This window comes from Acipenser ruthenus, chromosome 27 (genome assembly GCF_902713425.1).
Source record: "Acipenser ruthenus chromosome 27, fAciRut3.2 maternal haplotype, whole genome shotgun sequence".
In the NCBI taxonomy this organism is placed as follows: Eukaryota; Metazoa; Chordata; class Actinopteri; order Acipenseriformes; family Acipenseridae; genus Acipenser; species Acipenser ruthenus.
In genome coordinates, this window is record NC_081215.1 from 7,916,121 (window position 1) to 7,934,063 (window position 17,943).

Here is a 17,943-nt window from a genome sequence, read left to right on the forward strand (position 1 = left end):
AACAGTCCACAGAAAATTAAGCTGCGTTTAACCCGGTGGGCTATTCCATGCATATACACTCTGTGTAAAAAGTGCTTCCTACCTTCTGTTCTAAACTTTTACTCCGTATCCATTATATGCCCTGGTCTCGTCCTGCTCTCTGCTTAATCTGAAGTGATGACTTGGGATACCTTTACAGTATCTAAACCAATGAGGCTGTGTGGTCCAGTGGTTAAAGAAAAGGGCTTGTAACCAGGAGGTCCTCGGTTCAAATCCCACCTAAGCCACTGACTCGTTGTGTGACCCTGAGCAAGTCACTTAACCTCCTTGTGTTCTGTCTTTCGGGTGAGATGTAGTTGTAAGTGACTCTGCAGCTGATGCATAGCTCACACACCCTAGTCTCTGTAAGTCACCTTGGATAAAGGCATCTGCTAAATAAACAAATAATAATAAATGAAATCTGATCTTTCCCTTCTGAAGACGAGATCTTAGACTTAACAGCAAACAGACAGTGGTGCTCGGTTGGCAGGTGCTTCTGTTCACAGGGTTTCCCTGATGAATTAGAGGCTGTAATCAGTGAGGGATGGTAACGTTTTCCTTCTGAACAATTTGAACACTGGGATTGGAATTCAGCTGTGGTTCTGCTAATATAGTTATATTGTCTGGATTGGTTTACTGCAATTTACTTGCAGGTGTTTTTCAAACAGGCACTGGTGCGTGGCAGCTCTTGGATGGCTGCCAGTAGGGCAGTTCCAGCGCCTAGTGGGTTGATTTCTATCATTTGGCTGCACGCTTAGCTTGTTTAAACAGTTCTGTGCACAGACAATACCTGAAAACAGGAGAGAATAGTAAAAAAAACAGGAATATCTTTAATGAAAACTGGGTGTGCTGGCTGGAGCAGAGTGATATTTGGCAGGCAGACAGACAGAGTTATTAAAAAGCATTCTTACATATACTTACAGAGTATGTGCCATCTCTTCTTGATTAACTCTTTGAAGGCAGTTTAAACATTTATCTTATAAAGACCTCATGTAGACCACCAGTAGCTGGTGCATAAATGTCACATATAGGCTTGCATATTTTCAACGTTTATTTTTCAGGGGTTCTTGTAATAGTCATTTATTTTTAAAGCTTACGCCATAAGCCCAGTAATGAAGTGCATGTGTTACCTGCGTGTCTCTGCACAGTGACAGCGGCAGTATCTGGTTTACACCAGAGAGGGCTCATGTAATATTTACACCCCTTCTGTGGCGCGACTCTGATATGGCCAACGCCCTCTCATATTATTTCATTGTACCACCTCAGCCCTCTCGTTGCCAACTGGTATTACTGGGAAACGGAGACATTGTAGTGGCGTGTAATAATTTAGCTCCTTGCACAGCTGCGGTGTAAATAGCTTGTCGCGTGATGCCTATTACTGCAGTTCCAAATATTTATTAATTAGAACAAAAAACCCAAATTCGGGTTATATCCACAAAACTGCGCAAAAAACGCACCTATATTTCATTCATGTACGAATAAATGAACTGCAAGCTATGTAACATTCGAAATACTGACACATGCATTGTACACGAATCCAAAATCCAAGTATCAATATGTCAAAGTAATATACAACTATTTAAGGCAAAAGTGCCTTAACGTCAGACTAAATTATAACTACCTGTTTTGCTACAGGCAGGAGTACTGTCCTTACCACCATGCCCCTCACCTAAAACACAGGACCAGATATTTGTTTTAGAGCTGCAAAAGCCATCGAACCTGCTCACAGAACAATGAGGGAATCCACGCGAATTCAGACACGGAGAGAGGTGCATACAAACAGTGCCGCTTTTAAACGCAAATATCTCTTGATTTGAAACGGTTATGAAATACATGTGCACAATTAACCTATATTTTAATGTTACAGAACTTACCGTGCTTTAAAAAAACAACAACATGTAAAATGAAATTGCATTTTAAATTGTGTATGTGTACTTATCTCCCCCCTCGGTTTACACGCAGGTGATCATTTGGTTTATTCCATTGCTCTGTCCTGCTCCTTCCTGTATGGACAAAAGCACCATTACAAAGCCGGAGAGCTCGTAAGGGGAGGATAGTATATAGAGACGACATTGGAAACAGAACTGCTAAACGCTGAATAGCAAAAGCTAGGCAGAGAACAAAGTGTTAGCACCCAGGACATAAACTAGCATATCTCTAAAAAACGGCTCTTTTTTTATAATTAGGGCAGCGGTGTAGTTTATAAAGCGCAGAGAAAGAGAAGTCATCCGCGGGAGTTTCTTTGTAATTAGATGCGACAACAGATTAAGTTCAAGAAAATTAGGTGTTGTAATTCTAAACGCGTTGTTGTAGCGAGCGAGTATCATTCTCGGGAGCTTTGCTACAGATAAGTTTGTGCTAGGATTAGTTTCAGATTGTCACGTTGTTGATAGCGCATTGTTGTTACTACTATAGTCAACTACAAAAGCATTCAATTATAAATCTTAATTATATAGAGTGCGATAAGAGCAGGACAGCTGTAACTGTAATTGAAAAGAGCTTTATGCAACTAAGCGCAGAAACTAGTCAATCACAGTATTCCACGGAGTTTCGATTCATTCTACTTTCATTCCTGATTGTGTACCAGGTCAGTGTGTGCGTAATAGGAAAATGCAATTCTAGAACCTGTGGATTAAGTCTGTTAACCTGATGAAAACCTGATTTGAAAACCAGTCTGTAAACGTATCTGAAAGTAAGCCGGGCACTTTGTTTTTTGAAGCGGTGTATTTACTTTTATCCGATACGGCTAGTGGACTTTGAGTTTGGTTTAGCTGGAGTGGAAGACTCGGGTGCTAGGAGAACCGCTGGATGCTTCGGGGCCCCTTCATTTGCAAATGGCTTGTTGTCTGAAGGATGAGTTGCTGTGTTCTATCTGCTTGAGCATCTACCAGGACCCCGTGAGTTTCGGCTGCGAGCATTACTTCTGCAGGAAGTGCATCACGGAGCATTGGAGCCGACAACAGCAGCACAGTGCCAGAGACTGTCCGGAGTGCCGCAGGACCTTTGCGGACCCGCAGCTCTCCCCAAGCCTCAAGCTCTCCAACATCGTGGAGAGGTATTCTGCCTTTCCGCTGGACGCCATCCTCAACGCCCAGCGGAACTCGTATCCGTGTAAGGACCATGAGAAGGTCAAGCTCTTCTGCCTCAGCGACAAGAACCTGGTTTGCTTCTTCTGCGATGAGCCAGCGCTGCATGAACAGCACCACGTGACCAGCATCGACGAGGCGTTCGAGGAAATCCAGGTAAGACAGACAGCACGGTCTGGTGGAACGGTAACCCGTCCAAAGAGTTAACTGGATTACTTTTCAAAAGGAGAAAAACACCTGTTAAAATTACAAAATTAGAAATACACACAGCAGGTATTGATTTGATCAGTTTGACTTTTTTTATTACATTTTTTTACACATTGGAGTAAAAAAAAGCTATGAGAATCATCCGCATGGTATCCAAAACGGCAATAATTTTTCAGTTACTCAAAAAACATTAATTTATCCAGTTGGTCCAACAAACTGAACACAGTAATATATATATATATATATATATATATATATATATATATATATATATATGTGTGTGTGTGTGTGTGTGTGTGTGTGTGTGTGTTTCGCCAAGGGTTTTTGGGAGAATCCCGAAGTTAACACTGTTTCCGGCACTCGCCCACGTCCAATCGGGCGACTCTAGATTGGCCCAGAACTTGAAAAAGACAACTGGATGAAACCTTTTTTTTCAACAGATTACACTGAGTTTCGGGGCTAACCCAGGCGAGTCTAGTTTTGCCCAATGCTTCAACATCGATACTGGGCGAATCTGGTTCGCCCATGCCTTTAATTTGGGCGAGTCTAGTTTTGCATTTCTACACTTTCCTCTGCCAGCTTCCAAGTGAGTGCCAGGGTACCTGCGTCGCCTCCACTTCTGACAACGATGTAGCGACTGTGTGCTGGGTTTCCAGTGGCAGTGCAGAAAAGGCAGGACACCAGGGCTGCTTTTAATAGAGATTAAAACGACTCTTGATTAGCTCTCTCTCAAAAAGAGAAGTCAAAAAGTCTTGCTCCTCCATACGCGCAGGCAAACTCGCCACACACAGGTGGGTAAAACTATCAATAACTCAATTACTCTGTGCCTAATAAGGCTTTACAAGGGGACTGAGTGGAGAAGCTACTAGAAAGTGATAAATCAATTACAAAGTGCTAGTCGACAATATATAAAAACCGTGCATTAATCAAATCAAAGTGTACAATTCTAAAAATTAAACATAAAAGTGACAAATACGTGAAATATAACAGGGGCATTATTGATCTTCTTACAATCTTAACTATCTTTTAATGAAGATGAAACAAAAGAAGATTTGAACATGAACAATTAACATATTATTTCTCTCTGGTGTGTGTGTGTGTGTCTACACTTTTCTGTCTCTGTCTCACTCTCTCTCGTGTTTGCCTGCGCATATGGAAGAGCGAGACTTTTTTACTTCTCTTTTTGGGAGAGAGCTAATAGTCGTTTTAATCTCTATTAAAAGCAGCCCTGGTGTCCTGCCTTTTCTGCACCGCCACTGGAAACCCAGCACACAGTCGCTACATTGTTGTCAGAAGTGGAGGCGACGCAGGTACCCTGGCACGCACTTGGAAGCTGGCAGAGGAGAGTGTAGAAATGCAAAACTAGACTCGCCCAAACAATTGGCATAGGCAAAACTAGATTGGCACAGCATCGATGTTGAAGCATTGGGCAACCCTAGAGAGAGAAACCACAGTAAAGCCTTGAAGCAAGTTACAACTGTGCACTGTAAAACAGGAAATATCTGCAGCAACTTCATTTTAGCATATGTACATCAACACATGTTTACACATGTAAACTATACATATACCCTACAGTGGTGGCTGGTGGCCAAAATGTTTGGGTGTTCACACCTCAGATGCAGGTGAGAGGGTGAGGTCCGGGGGGCCATCCTCAGTGGTAGAAGCACTGTCCAGTGGATCTGTTTCTTGTTGGAAGCGATACAATGTCGGCCGTCATGTCTTTTTCAATGTATAACATGGCTAAAGCATTTTAATTGTTCGGTTTTCATACATAAAAAAAAAAAAAAAAATCCCTGAATCCAAGTCAATCCCAAATTCAAAGACCAAGAACAGAAAAAAGTAAGACCTTTAAATGGAAGTCACAGTTAAGGCAGAAGAAGAAACGCACATCACCCAGAGGGGAAGCGCAAGCGAACCCTGTTAACTGTCCGACTCTGATACCCTATATAAACTCAATTGAGTAATTTTGCATCACTGTTTCTGCGCCACATTGTTAATAAAGCTGAGGGAACATGAAGCTGCTTTTTCAGGAACAGTGGTTTGAAACCTGGCTCAGGAGACCTAGTTTGAGGCAACTTTGCTGTATGGCCTGAAACAGTCCCCTGAAACCAAGTTCCAAGCCACAAAGTGGCTCTGTGTTCCCTCAGCTTAAGACTGTGTGTTTCATATAAGTTCAGCATGCTGGAGAGCGGAGATGCAGTAGTGATCATAGAAACTCACTGCTTCTCCTTTTAGCTCAGAGCTCTCTACCCCATCAGAGACTCCCACCCTCCCATTCTGTGATTCTAATACCTGCTGCACAAGCCAGGGCTGTTCCATCTGTTAGAGGTTTAACACACAGATCCCCATTGTTTGTAGATGGGGAGTGTCTGTGAGGGTGGGTGCCTATGCAGATTAAGTTCTTCCCCAATCCTTGCTGAATAAAGAATCTATACCAAAGGGAGAATGGTTCCTACATGCAGCAGTCATGCTGAATTGGTACTGTAGCTCAGGTTGAGTTCAATACCAGTGCATTTGTTAAATGAGTTTTAAAATCAATTTCTTGCCTGAAGATCTCTCTGCTGTAGTCTGGCCGGGCTCCTGCGGGCTTGCCTGTAAGCTTCCCAGAGCTGCATTGTCCTCCGACACTAGCTCTGAGGTGGCTGTATGGTGAGTCTGCAGTGTGAAAAGAAGCGGTCGGCTGACGGCACACACTTCAGAGCATCACTTCATATTTTAGCTAAAGGAGTCTCTCCTAGTGAGTTTTCTACTTGAAACAGTCTGCTGTCATTGTCTTTTGTCTCACAGGTGTCCTGTGGATTTGTATACAGTGCAGTGCAACCCTGGCAATGGGCATGTAGCATACTGTACGCACACTCACACTTTTGGTTATACAGGGAATCGCTCGCCCAGTTGTTGTAACACTTAGCACATTCAAGGGGGAATGCAAATATAGGTCAAGGTGACCTTCTATTGCACGAGTTCTGGCTTCCAATTGGTTGGACTAATTGATACTTGGGGTTGATTTTTCACTGTGGGCAATTTTGCCAGTGTAATACATTTACAATGAGGAGGAGATTGCCTGTGATTTTTCCCAGGGAAAAATGTAGGCTTAGATCTTAAGAACCACGTTGCCAGATTTGTCCTATTGTAAGTGACTCTGCATGTAATGCACAGTTCACAGCCTACCTCTGTAAAGCGCTTTGTGATGGTGGTCCACTATGAAAGGTGCTGTATAAAAATAAAGTTATTATTATTATTATTATTATTATTATTATTAGATTATTTGAAGAAACCTTGCTGGGACATTTCCACACACTGACAGTGATTCACTGTGTCTTGCTAAAATATTTAATTTTTTAAAAACCATTGTGATTTAAAGTCTGTATGTACCAGTGACAGTTCAGGTGCTTTGAATGCTGTTTGTGTCACACCCACATGCACAGTAAGATTAGGGTGGCCAGCTCCTCTTGGAGAACCACATTTTGACTGACGCATCACAAGAGCAAATGCGTGTCAGAAGTCAAAACTGTATTCACAATGGCTCTTTAATCTGGGTGTTGAACTAATTAGTACAGCACTCTGCCTCTGTTGCTCAATTTACATTGGCTTCTGTACACTGACTCCCTGGGGCTTGTAAAGTATGTTTTGAGTTTACTTGCTGTTCATTTTCTGAACAAGAAAACCCATCTCCAGACAGGACCAATTTACTTGGCTTGCTGTTTCCATTGGCACTAGGGGATTCTGTGTGTGAGTTCAGCACTGCGCGGAGAGCAGAGTGAGGCTGGAGCAGATGTACTGTATTGTCAAATCAATTCTTCAAAAAGGGGAGGCATGTGGGAGTCCTGACTGACTGCTGTCTGGCTATGATTGAGGTGCCACGCTACAGTACAGCAGCACACTTGCTGTGCATCGGCAATTGTACTGTTCTGTAAACTAGCTCCCTATACCAATTCCAGAATGTATCACTTGGGCCATATTCACAATGTATTTAAGTCAACACAATTTTCTAAAAAGAAAAGCCCATGATGTTAAAACGCTCTGATAAAGAACTCGGGCACACCAGTTGTTTCTGTAGCAGTTTGTCTAATCGCAGTGGTGCAGGGAATGCATTGTCAATATGGCCCTTAAGCAGTTCCTTGTTTTGTGTTTCCCCTTGCCCTAAGCCTTTAATGGTTTAACAAGATCATTAAAGTGGCTGTAGCTAACAAAAATAATTCATACTTGCCTGTTTTTTGCAAGTGTTTCTTTCAAAGCGGCACATTTGAGATGTGTAACGAATGCCAGATTTCAGGAATTGTTTGGTTTGCACAAATCACTTTAAAACTGATTCAGATAAGACCACTTTCCACAACTTGTGCCAGATTACAATATGAATCTGCAAATGCAATGAAGACTGACAATGAGTGCAGTCTGAGTATCTAAGTTTCTATTTGTAGAAATGTATTGGATAAAGAGCCCAGGTGACCGATTCCTCAGTGAAGCACAGTCCCTGGGTTTGCAGGCTCCAGACCTGACTGCAAATCATTCTTTTGTTGTAGCACTAAAGTAAACTGTAATTGGGAGCAAGCACCCTGGGCAAGTAACCAGCTGTCATGCAAAGCGTTTATGGCTTTGCAGCAAAAAGAACAAAGCACTATTTTCAGTTCCATATACTTTATCTACATGGTTTGACGCAGCAAAATAAGCAACTTACGAGGTGGCAGAACATTTTGGATCTTTTAAGAGCAATTTATCCCATTTTCTAATGGAGCGGTTACAACTAAAACCTTGGAATCCAAGGGAAACAATAACCTCTTAAAGGGAAATATAATATTTTCTCTCTCTGAGCCATTATTAACAGTTCCAATGTTTCTCTGCATTTTTCCATAGTTTTTTTTTCTAGCACAAACAATCATTGTCCTGAAGTTTTAAATTTCTGAACTATTAGTATTCCTTTGGCCTTCCAGAGTAATTCAGGGACCCAGGGTACACCAGGAGAACATTCCCCACACCAGGGCAATGCCAAGTCCAGTCTGGTAGACATGCCTTAATAAAGTGGCCAGGTGGTGGTAAAAAATCACTACTCGAGGGAGGTTATCAAATTGGCTTTATGAAGAATGGAGAAGAGGTGAGGCATTCTCCATTACAGAAGGGCTACAGTACCTAGATGACTTTCCAGCGCTATCCACACAATTCTCCATGTGTGTGGTCAGTCCAGCACTCTATGCAGGACCCTGACACACTTGCATATTTACATGTACTGTGGATGATGGTACTTTTCCATGATACTGAGGATGGCTCTAGTTTTGTATATTGGGTCATGGTGGGGGACATGCATGGTACTGAAACTTCTTCTTTAAAAGAAAGGAAAGATAAAGCTGGCTTCTGTTTGTGTTCAAGGCTAGCTGGGTGTCACAGTGGATTTGTCTATGTCAATAAAAGCATCTCGGGAGTGGAAGGTTTAAACCCTGCTGGCTGCTGCTCAGTGAATGTGGATGTGTTCTGGCAGACATGTAGCGTTCAAACTTATTTTGAAAGTATTTGGTGGTTGTTCACCTAAAGGCAATCGTGCTGCTATTGATTTGTAAACCTGGCATGCCTGTCCTGTTTCAAAGAGAGGTGTCTTAACCTTGAAGTAGATGGTCTGCTTCTCCTTTATTAATGCAATGTTGTGATCTCCAAAGCCACAGCAGACCTGATGGTAGTGCAATGTGATACCAAGTAAGATGACGGGGCATGTTTGCACAAGGAATGTGACTGTCTTCCCACTGAAACAATCCACATGTCTCTTGCATTGAGTTGTCTCTGGACATCAGGAGTATTTCATTGTGCAGGTATCTGAAGTAACTGTTTCAATGTTGACGGCACAGAAATAAAATCATTGTAATGCCTGGAATTTAAATCCAATTAGATCCTTGGTCCCTCTTGGGTGTGGGTTTAGCGGGCTGGTCTGTCTGTACCATAACCGATTTGGTCCACGTTGCTGTTTGTGGATTGCCACAGACCCTCATCTCAAAAGCAGGGAGCAGACATACAGTACCTGTCATAACTGAGTCTAACAACAAGACACGAGAATGAGAAATACTGATGTCAAAACACTCATTGGGTCTCGGTGTTCGAATTCTTACTGTAAAAGCAGGGACGTTCATTGTGTCTGTTGGAATTTTTACTGTAAAAGCAGTGATATTCATTTTCAGGAGCTCATCACACACTTTGCTGCATGGAGACGGTTCATATTAACATTCCTTAATAGCTGAAATATGGGAACATGACAAGACCTGCCTCATAGTTACTGTACAATAACATTGTGATGCCATTTCTGAAATGAATGACTTGTTTTTACACAAATTCCCAAACCATATATAACAGACAGATGCATTGAATGTTCTGGCTACAGTAGTTCCCCTTCTTGTGGGCCTTTACAGCAAAATGTGTGGTGTTTTTTTTTTCTTGTAGGGATAACCGTGAAACTTGAACACATCTCCACAGGCAATGTATATCTGTGGCTAATTCAAACTGATTTCTCTTTTGCTTGCATGTAGGTGGATGACTGTAATGATGTTACTGTGTATATTCACGTCGATACACAAGTTGATGCCAGTCCTTCTGGTGTAACGGGAGCACAGCCATTCCTGATGAGATGAGGTTGAAAGCTCTATAACTGAATGTAGACGAGCCTGGCTCTTATGCACAGTGGTTAAAATGCTGTCTTGTGGAGTGTAAGGTCGCTGGTTAGCGCCCAGCCTCTTCCCTGTTACACAGTGATCATTTTATCTACTGTCTGTGATGTCTTGTGCTGTCCTGTCTCAGTCATGCTGCAGTTTGTGTGACTCAGTTTAGTCGTATGCAAAGCCCATGCGGTTGGACTGTTGCCACACAAACTGTCATGCTGCTAAAAATAGATCCTTGATTTAAAACTCAGTTATGTTGAGAGTTATGTTTGCAATGCAGTTGTTTACATTCAGGAATTAAACTGTATTTCGGTGGTTTCTTGGCAATCAGTCATGACACAGAAATATTTATGAAGTTGCTCATGTGAGGCGAAGAGAGAAGCCATCGCGTCTGTTTCGCTTTCAACGTGATTTAAAACAGAACGTTTAAAGATTGTGAAGCAACATGTTCCGTATAAATCATATGAGTGCACGTTATAAAAAAAGAGATGTTTAGCAATTAGAAAATTGTAATAGATAGATCATCATAGTAACACCTCCAGAATGGAGGGTTTTCAGAAGTCTGAAACCATGTCTTGCTCTGCTACTTTTAATTAAAGGAATAATACGTGTTTGAACTTAGTTTCTTTCTGCCACTGGGACTGACTTGAAAGGGGTTTCAAATCTCATTCCTTTCCATCTGCAGCTGCTCGACATCAAATCCAGTTGAACTGGGACTCTTCCAATAAGAAGGATGCAAGCGGTGGGTTTTAATTCTCTGAATGCAGAAAAAAATATGTAAAATAGTGTATTCTACTGTCTGGGAAATAGTGGAGGTTGGTGAATTAATTTCTGAGTAGCAATTAATTAAAAATGCAATACGTATAGGTGATCCTTGACTTTATCTAGGCCTAAAACATCCAGGGGGTACAGGTGGAGTGGTTGACAGAGTGTAAAAAAGCAATTTAGAATGTAGAATAAGGGTACAGTAAACACATTTGTTTATGAAAGCAGTTTATTGTGAAGTGCAAAGCAATGGATTCAGATCAGATTTTAGATATGTAACTATAAACACACTTAACTAATTATATCAAATTAAAAATTGACCTCTCTGTTTGTCAGATCTCCCTGTTTCTACCCCAAGGCATCCCTTCTCCTATATCCCTCTATTGATCCATAAAACTAACAGACTTTCAAAGCATACTGCCGTGTGGCAAAGTGGTTAGTAGTGTGCAGGTGTAGAGGTGATGCAGTGCTCTAATAATAACACACAGGCAGAATTCAGGTGCAAACAGTTCTTTGATTATCTGTTTCGCGGTTTGGCACCGTTCAATAATAGCACTGGCAACTACACACCAATGTGTAGTTTGCTCGGTGAAATAATACTGGGTTTCCGTCCTGAAATAATAATAAACAAAGGCAATGTCCAGGCATGGCTCCACATCCTTTCGCGATGCTCCCGTGCTGGTGGTGAATAGACAGTGAATAGTGGCTGGTGCAGGGTTAATGCTGGCTTGACAGCGACAGCTCCCAGGTATTTAGCCGTCTAATAATTCTAAATAAACAGATCAGACACACAACAAAATACAGCACTGATGGTTATACTTTTTCGGTCCGTTCACTTGTAACCGAAACAAAAGGAACAGATTGCATCGTCACATCCCCTGAAATACCCTGCGATAGCTAGTTCAGTCATTTATCCTCCAGTCCATGACTGACACATCGCGTACCGCATTAGGGCGATAACTTCTGGCATTGCGACACTGCCCCCTTCCTGGATGGCTGGCTTCTGGAATGACCTGCCAAACCATCCAGGAAGGGGGACACTGTTCCTGTTATACAGCGCCCTCACAGGTCGGGAGGGAGATTGTTGACTAGGATTAATTCGCTCTCTGTCACAGACCCACAAGGGGATTTTACCATTGATGCTTTTAATAAAACATGTATCAGTTTGGCTGCCAAGAGATCGATTCAAAGTTGAAGCGTGCTCAGCATGGACTCCCTGTGCTCCACTCTGTCCCAGAACCATTTCTGTTCTTTTCTCTGGTCTTGAAGGAATCGCTCATCTCTGAAATGCAGACCACCTTTGTCAGGGTTTCTAATTCTTTGCCCTAGATTTCTGCATGATTCTGTACCCTGTGGAAAGTGCTCTGAGAGATTCTTACTCCTGCTTTGACTGTGAAGGTCTTCCTGTGTTAAAGGGGTGTGTCCAGAGGGATTTGATCTATTAAAGAATTCACAAATGAGTGATTTGATTTAATATCCCAACCTGTTACAGCACAGGGAGGTATACCTGAAATTAACATCCTGTTTCTTCTGCTTTACCTATTAACGTTTTACAGGAGATGCCTGTGAAGCTGATATTTTCAGCAGGGGTTTATTCTGTAAGATAATATCCCGCTTGAAATATATAGCTTATTTTAATTACAGAACTGAGGAGAACGCTAAGAAATGGAATCCCTTAGTGAAGTTAGAGTGGATTTTCCAAGCATACTTCTAGAGCAGTTTTTCTCAAACTTCAATGTTTTGGTTGACGGACCCCTTTTCAAATGGAATAATAGTCACAGACCCCCCAAACTAAATAATAATAGTATATAATACTCATGCTTATAAGTGTACTGCATATAAAGATGTAATGCTTTTAAGAAAAAGATTTACTTGCAGATATCACTGAGGTGGATGTGTCTGCTTCTCATTTCAGTCGATATAACTTTCGTCATGCTTTCTGTTTTTTTTTCTTCTTACTACTGCACTGTGCATGGCTTCAGCACAACTACTAGTAGTACTAGTATGAGGACGTTTCAAATACTTATCCATTTTCGTAACGTAATTTGCTTGCACCCTATAATAGATTTTCCTTCGATTGCAACTTTTAAAGTGACGTCACCAGTGGGCATTCAACCAGCACCTTTACACACGCACGGTCAGGAATACCATGCTGTGTAAACAGAGTAGATTTGTCTGTTTTTACTCCAATTTTATTTATTTTTTCCCCACAATATTTCGCAGACCCCCTGGGCAGTCTCTACGGACACCGGTTTGAGAACCACTAGACTAGAGAACAACTCAATTGTGATGAAGGTACTGTTATTGTAGCAGCAAAAGAGAATTTTGTAAAATATACTGTGCGGCAGATACTGTATCCAAATATAGTTTAAATGTTTAGAGGTACAGTGCCCCCCCTTTTAACTGCAGGGTAGACAACACGTGTGCAAGTGGTGTTTAAATTGTGCATTTCGCCAGAAATCGAGTCATCTCCAAAAGATTTGAAAAGAAATACAAACATCGTACCCAGCTGCCTGAAATGCTGCCCAAGCCAGTGGGAGCATGCAGAGGCCTGCCGAGATGGATGCTTCAGCAGTGAACTGGAGAAAATAAAAGGAATAAAACAGCCATGCTCTGCCTAACATCATTATTGAGAATGTGCTTGACTGGTGTTTTGTACCTGCTTCTGAAGAAAATCCTTGTTGCTTGCCCTGTAAATTCGTGAATAATTTTGCCAGACAGCAACACCTACTGTAGGGAATGTTAGGAGACCAGCTATGCAAGCTGTGATTCAGTGATGTGTGGAGCATTATCCAGAGTAAACCTGAGCCATTACGCTTATGAGTTTAGAAATCGCCTCCATGGCTTTATCATTTCAGATGCAGACAACGTTTTTTCAGTGTTAAGAAAATCTAACGGCACCCTTCACTTTGTCCTGTAATCCAAGATGGCGGGCACAATGAGATCTTAACCCTTTAACCCCTGCATGCTGAATGTGTAACCAGGGCATTGACCTTCAATATGGATGCCGTTCTGAAGTCCTGTGACTGTGTTTCTGCAGTTGTATATTCTCTACGTTGCTCTCTTTCCTATGAACTGGTTTGCACATCACTAGACCTGTTTAAATGGACCCCAGAGCCTCTGCCATACGCAGGTTTGTTCGGACTATGGTTAGCATTACAGTACTGTTTGACTGGCTTCATTCTGATGCTATTTGTCCGGCTGCCTGGAGTGTAGCCGCATATTGGATTGATTTAGCATCGTTAATTTGGCATGGTCCTATTATCTTTGTCGTCTCCATTTTGGATTTTGGTACCCAAGACGGATAGCTGTACCTTTCCTGAAGAAAGTGTGACATGTTCAGGCATTTGATCCAATTATTTTTCTGTTCCTGTGAGTCCGTTGCATGTCCTGCTGTCCTTGCCTGACAGCTATATTTACATTTTGCTAATCTCTCGCGAGGAGACATGGCAATGTACCGCTCTATTCTCCAGCGGAAGCTTTTTTTTTTTTATTGTTTAGAATGTCGTAAAGAAAAAAATTATCAGTAATTTGACAACCAGTGTTTCGGCCTCATAGCTGCAGTTTTTTTTCCCCCACTGGAAATGTTCTGCACGGGCCTGTGTCGGTGGAAACCTGGGGATTTGAATCCAGGTTGGTCTGGATACAGCCTATTGTAGCTGTGAACACTGCTGCTTGGGCTCCTTCTCACGTGGATGATGGAGATCACGTGAAAGAGAGAACAGCCTCTTGATGTTATGGAAGTTGCCACATGTCCACTTGGAACACGCTCATTTGTAATTTGAAGAATGCCCCGTTCTTGCAGTAGACTTGGGTTAGTGCTTATTTCTGCTTGATATTAGATCACAGCAGAAAGCGACAGGGCAGAAGCTTCACCAGGGGGTCTACTGGGAGCAGTGCTGAACCTACGTTGATCATTTTGGCTTTCTCCACGGGATGCAATGGGACATGAAAGGAAAGCGAAATCAGATGAAGGATGAGAATCAGCGACCTGTGAACTAGCTGAGCTGTGAAATTGCTCTTGCTTGATCGCTCTCTACCTGAATTCTCTCTCTCTCTCTCTCTCTCTCTCTCTCTCTCTCTCTCTCTCTCTCTCTCTCTCTCTCTCTCTCTCTCTCTCTCTCTCTCTCTCTCTCTCTCTCTCTCTCTCTCTCTCTCTCTTTTTTTTATCTATCCTGGTTTGTAAACCCCACTTCTGTGTATTTGTAATAAGAAGCTTGCTCTACTAAAAGTGAGCTCTTGGTGCTGTTGGGAGCTGACAGGCTTATTTCACATTCATTTGAAGTTTGTTATACAGACTAGGCCCTTTGATCATTTCCATGCTGGGCTGTGAAGGAGAACGAGAACTGTTCTTCATCTTTCAGTCAGACTAATAATTAATAGGAAACGGAGGGATTTTACTGGTAATTGGCTGCTCTCTGAGGCACTTGATCAGGATATTATTATTATTATTATTATTATTATTTATTTCTTAGCAGACGCCCTTATCCAGGGCGACTTACAATTGTTACAACATATCACATTATACATTATTTCACATTATACAGATATCACATTATTTTTACAAACAATTACCCATTTATACAGTTGGGTTTTTACTGGAGCAATCTAGATAAAGTACCTTGCTCAAGGGTACAACAGCAGTGTCCCCCACTGGGGATTGAACCCACAACCCTCCGGTCAAGAGTCCAGAGCCCTAACCACTACTCCACACTGCTGCCCTAAATTATTACCAGAGGTTTGAAGGTCCGTTCCGAGCTGTATTCCAAACTTCCGGAGATCCGTTTACCCTTTGTTATTATGGTATGCCGTTGTATCCCCAGCAACATACACAGGCTTTAAGAGTTTATCTGGATCTGGACAACTGCTTATCACATTGAAATGAAACTGGTCTAGGTTGTACTTTAGCACGTTATTGAGAGGATCAGTCTTGTGTGATAGAAGAAGGTTGTGGTGATCTACCCTTTCATTTTGCTGACTCCTCATTTAGGATTCTGTGGGCGTTTTTGTAGGTTTGCAATGAGAACTCTTCACTGGTGAAACTTGGCATGGGCATGCAGACTCAAGTACTGGACTCGGGGGCATGGTGAGGTATTCATGAGGCTTGATGCGCAGCTGTGGCCAAAAGTTTTGCATCACCTAGAATTTTAGGAATATAATTTTAGATCTTTTATTTAATATGTACTCAAACTACAAAATTATATTGCAAAAGTCTTCCAGAAGCCAGCCATAATAGTAGTGCAGTTTTTCACGTTAGATTTCCAAATGTCACATTTTCATTATTATTATTATTATTATTTTTTTTTTTTTTTTTTTTTTTTTTTTTTTTTCAGTATATGGAAAACTACAAAACGGTATGTAATTTAATCTTAACGTAACATTATTCAGCAGATTCTGTTCGACTTTTTGAAGCAAAATTAGTTAATTCTTTTGGGTGATGCAAAACATTTGGCCATAGCTGTACATTTGTAACAGGATGTTCTACATCGATTGCATGACATACATTCATTTTTTGTTAAATGTTATTCAAAACCAGTTAGTGATGGTACTTGGTGCACACAGTCTTTTCTCACCAATTGTGGATAAGTAGCTTGTGGCGATACACATTGTGTAATTTCTTTTTTTTTTCCTGGTTTAGCAAAAGAAAGCAATGTCTTGAACCATTTACCTGTTTCATCAAACCTTGCATGAACATACTGTTCCCCTCTTTTTGCAGCATCCCAGTTCCTCATTAACCAAACTAAAATATTCTCCTGTGATTTTGATCCTTTGTCTATTAAAACACCTTGGATAGATTTAGATTAAGGTTGACACCTGATACTCTCCTTTCCAAATGACACTGTTATTATTAAACCCTGTGGATTACTTTTAAATATATTTACAGTGTATGCATTTTGCTTTGAGTTCATTCCCAGATATTATGTATCTGATGCCAAGAGACTAATGCATGCCTTTGTTTCATCTAGAATTGATTATTGTAATGCACTTCTCTCTGGCTTCCCAAAAGGTGTGGTGTCTCGCTTACAGCTCGTTCAGAATACCGCTGCTAGAATGCTGACTAAAATCAGGAAAAGTGAACACATTATCCCTGTTTTAGCCTCCTTCTACTGGCTCCCTTTGTAGAATTAGCACCAAGTTATTTGCAGGAGTTACTGACCCTGTATCATCCAAATCTCACTCTTCAATAACAGAATGCAGGGCTACTGGTTATTCCTAGGGGCAACAAAATTAACATGGGAGGAAGGGCTTTTTCATGCAGAGCCCCTAAATTATGGATTGTCCTCTTTTCTTTCGTTAGGGGAAGCTGGCACTGTTACAGTTAAGTCAAGACTCAAAATCTACATTTAAAACGGCTTTCTTATCTTAGTGGGTTTTAATGTAACTTTTAAATTGCTGCTTTAACATTTATTTTTTATATACGGTCTAAATATGCTTTGATATGTAGTGTGTGTGTGTGTGTGTGTGTGTGTGTGTGTGTGTGTACCTGGGGACCTTTATACAAATATGTTGTGTAAATGCTTTTTGCAATGTACTGTATAGTACTTTGCAATATTTTTGTATGAAAAGTGCTATATAAATGCTATAAATAAATATTGTGCTGGGACAGATCTTCTAATCTTCAAACAAGCGCTGCTTGAAATGTATTTCGATGGCAAAATTACCCTGTTCTTCATTCATATAGTTATAAAGGACTGTATCAAAGTAAACCAATGCATGAATAAGGTCTTTAATAACAAGCATTCTGTACAGAAGAGTGTTTCTCTCCTTTCTTTTAATAGTTCACTTGATGGGGTCCTGGATTTATTTTACTCCCGAAAAAGATTTTTTACCAGCCGATTCAAAATGAAAGAATTACAGTTGAGAAGGAATATTGTAACATGAAACCCCCTTTGTTCTCCCCAGCTCTAGTTGTATGCATTTGGGAAGTAAAGCCAGCGGGATCTTGCTGTGTGTGTTTTTCCAGAGAGGAGTTCATACAGGGCATCAGCTGCTAGAAAGCACCTCTTAATCCGTGTTTTACAGTTCAACACGGATTAAGAGGCATTAACATGACATGGGGACAGCTTTACTAAATATCCTGGCTCTAACAACAAAGGAACGGCCACACAAAGCAGAGATGCATGCCTGTGTCTCTGTGTGAATGAGACTGTTCTCTGGAGAAGGTCTTTTCCAATCCCATCTGGAATGATGCTAGACTGAGATCTGGAGTTTAATAGAGTGGGAAGTGAGACTGT

General features: G+C 41.3%; 1 protein-coding gene across 2 annotated transcripts in view; it reads left to right on the forward strand.

Moving 5' to 3' along the window:
• Positions 1-17,943, forward strand: part of LOC117425403 (E3 ubiquitin-protein ligase TRIM62-like) — a 65,966-nt gene that overhangs the window by 19,791 nt on the left and 28,232 nt on the right. Inside the window, exon 1 of one of the 2 annotated variants that reach the window (XM_059001947.1) lies at positions 1,795-3,260. The exons of the other annotated variant lie outside the window; for it this stretch is intronic. Within the exon in view, the coding sequence (XP_058857930.1) occupies positions 2,853-3,260 (408 nt within the window). The 5' untranslated portion in view covers positions 1,795-2,852. Of the gene's footprint in view, positions 1-1,794; positions 3,261-17,943 lie in introns of those variants that run through there. 2 annotated transcript variants of the gene reach the window in all.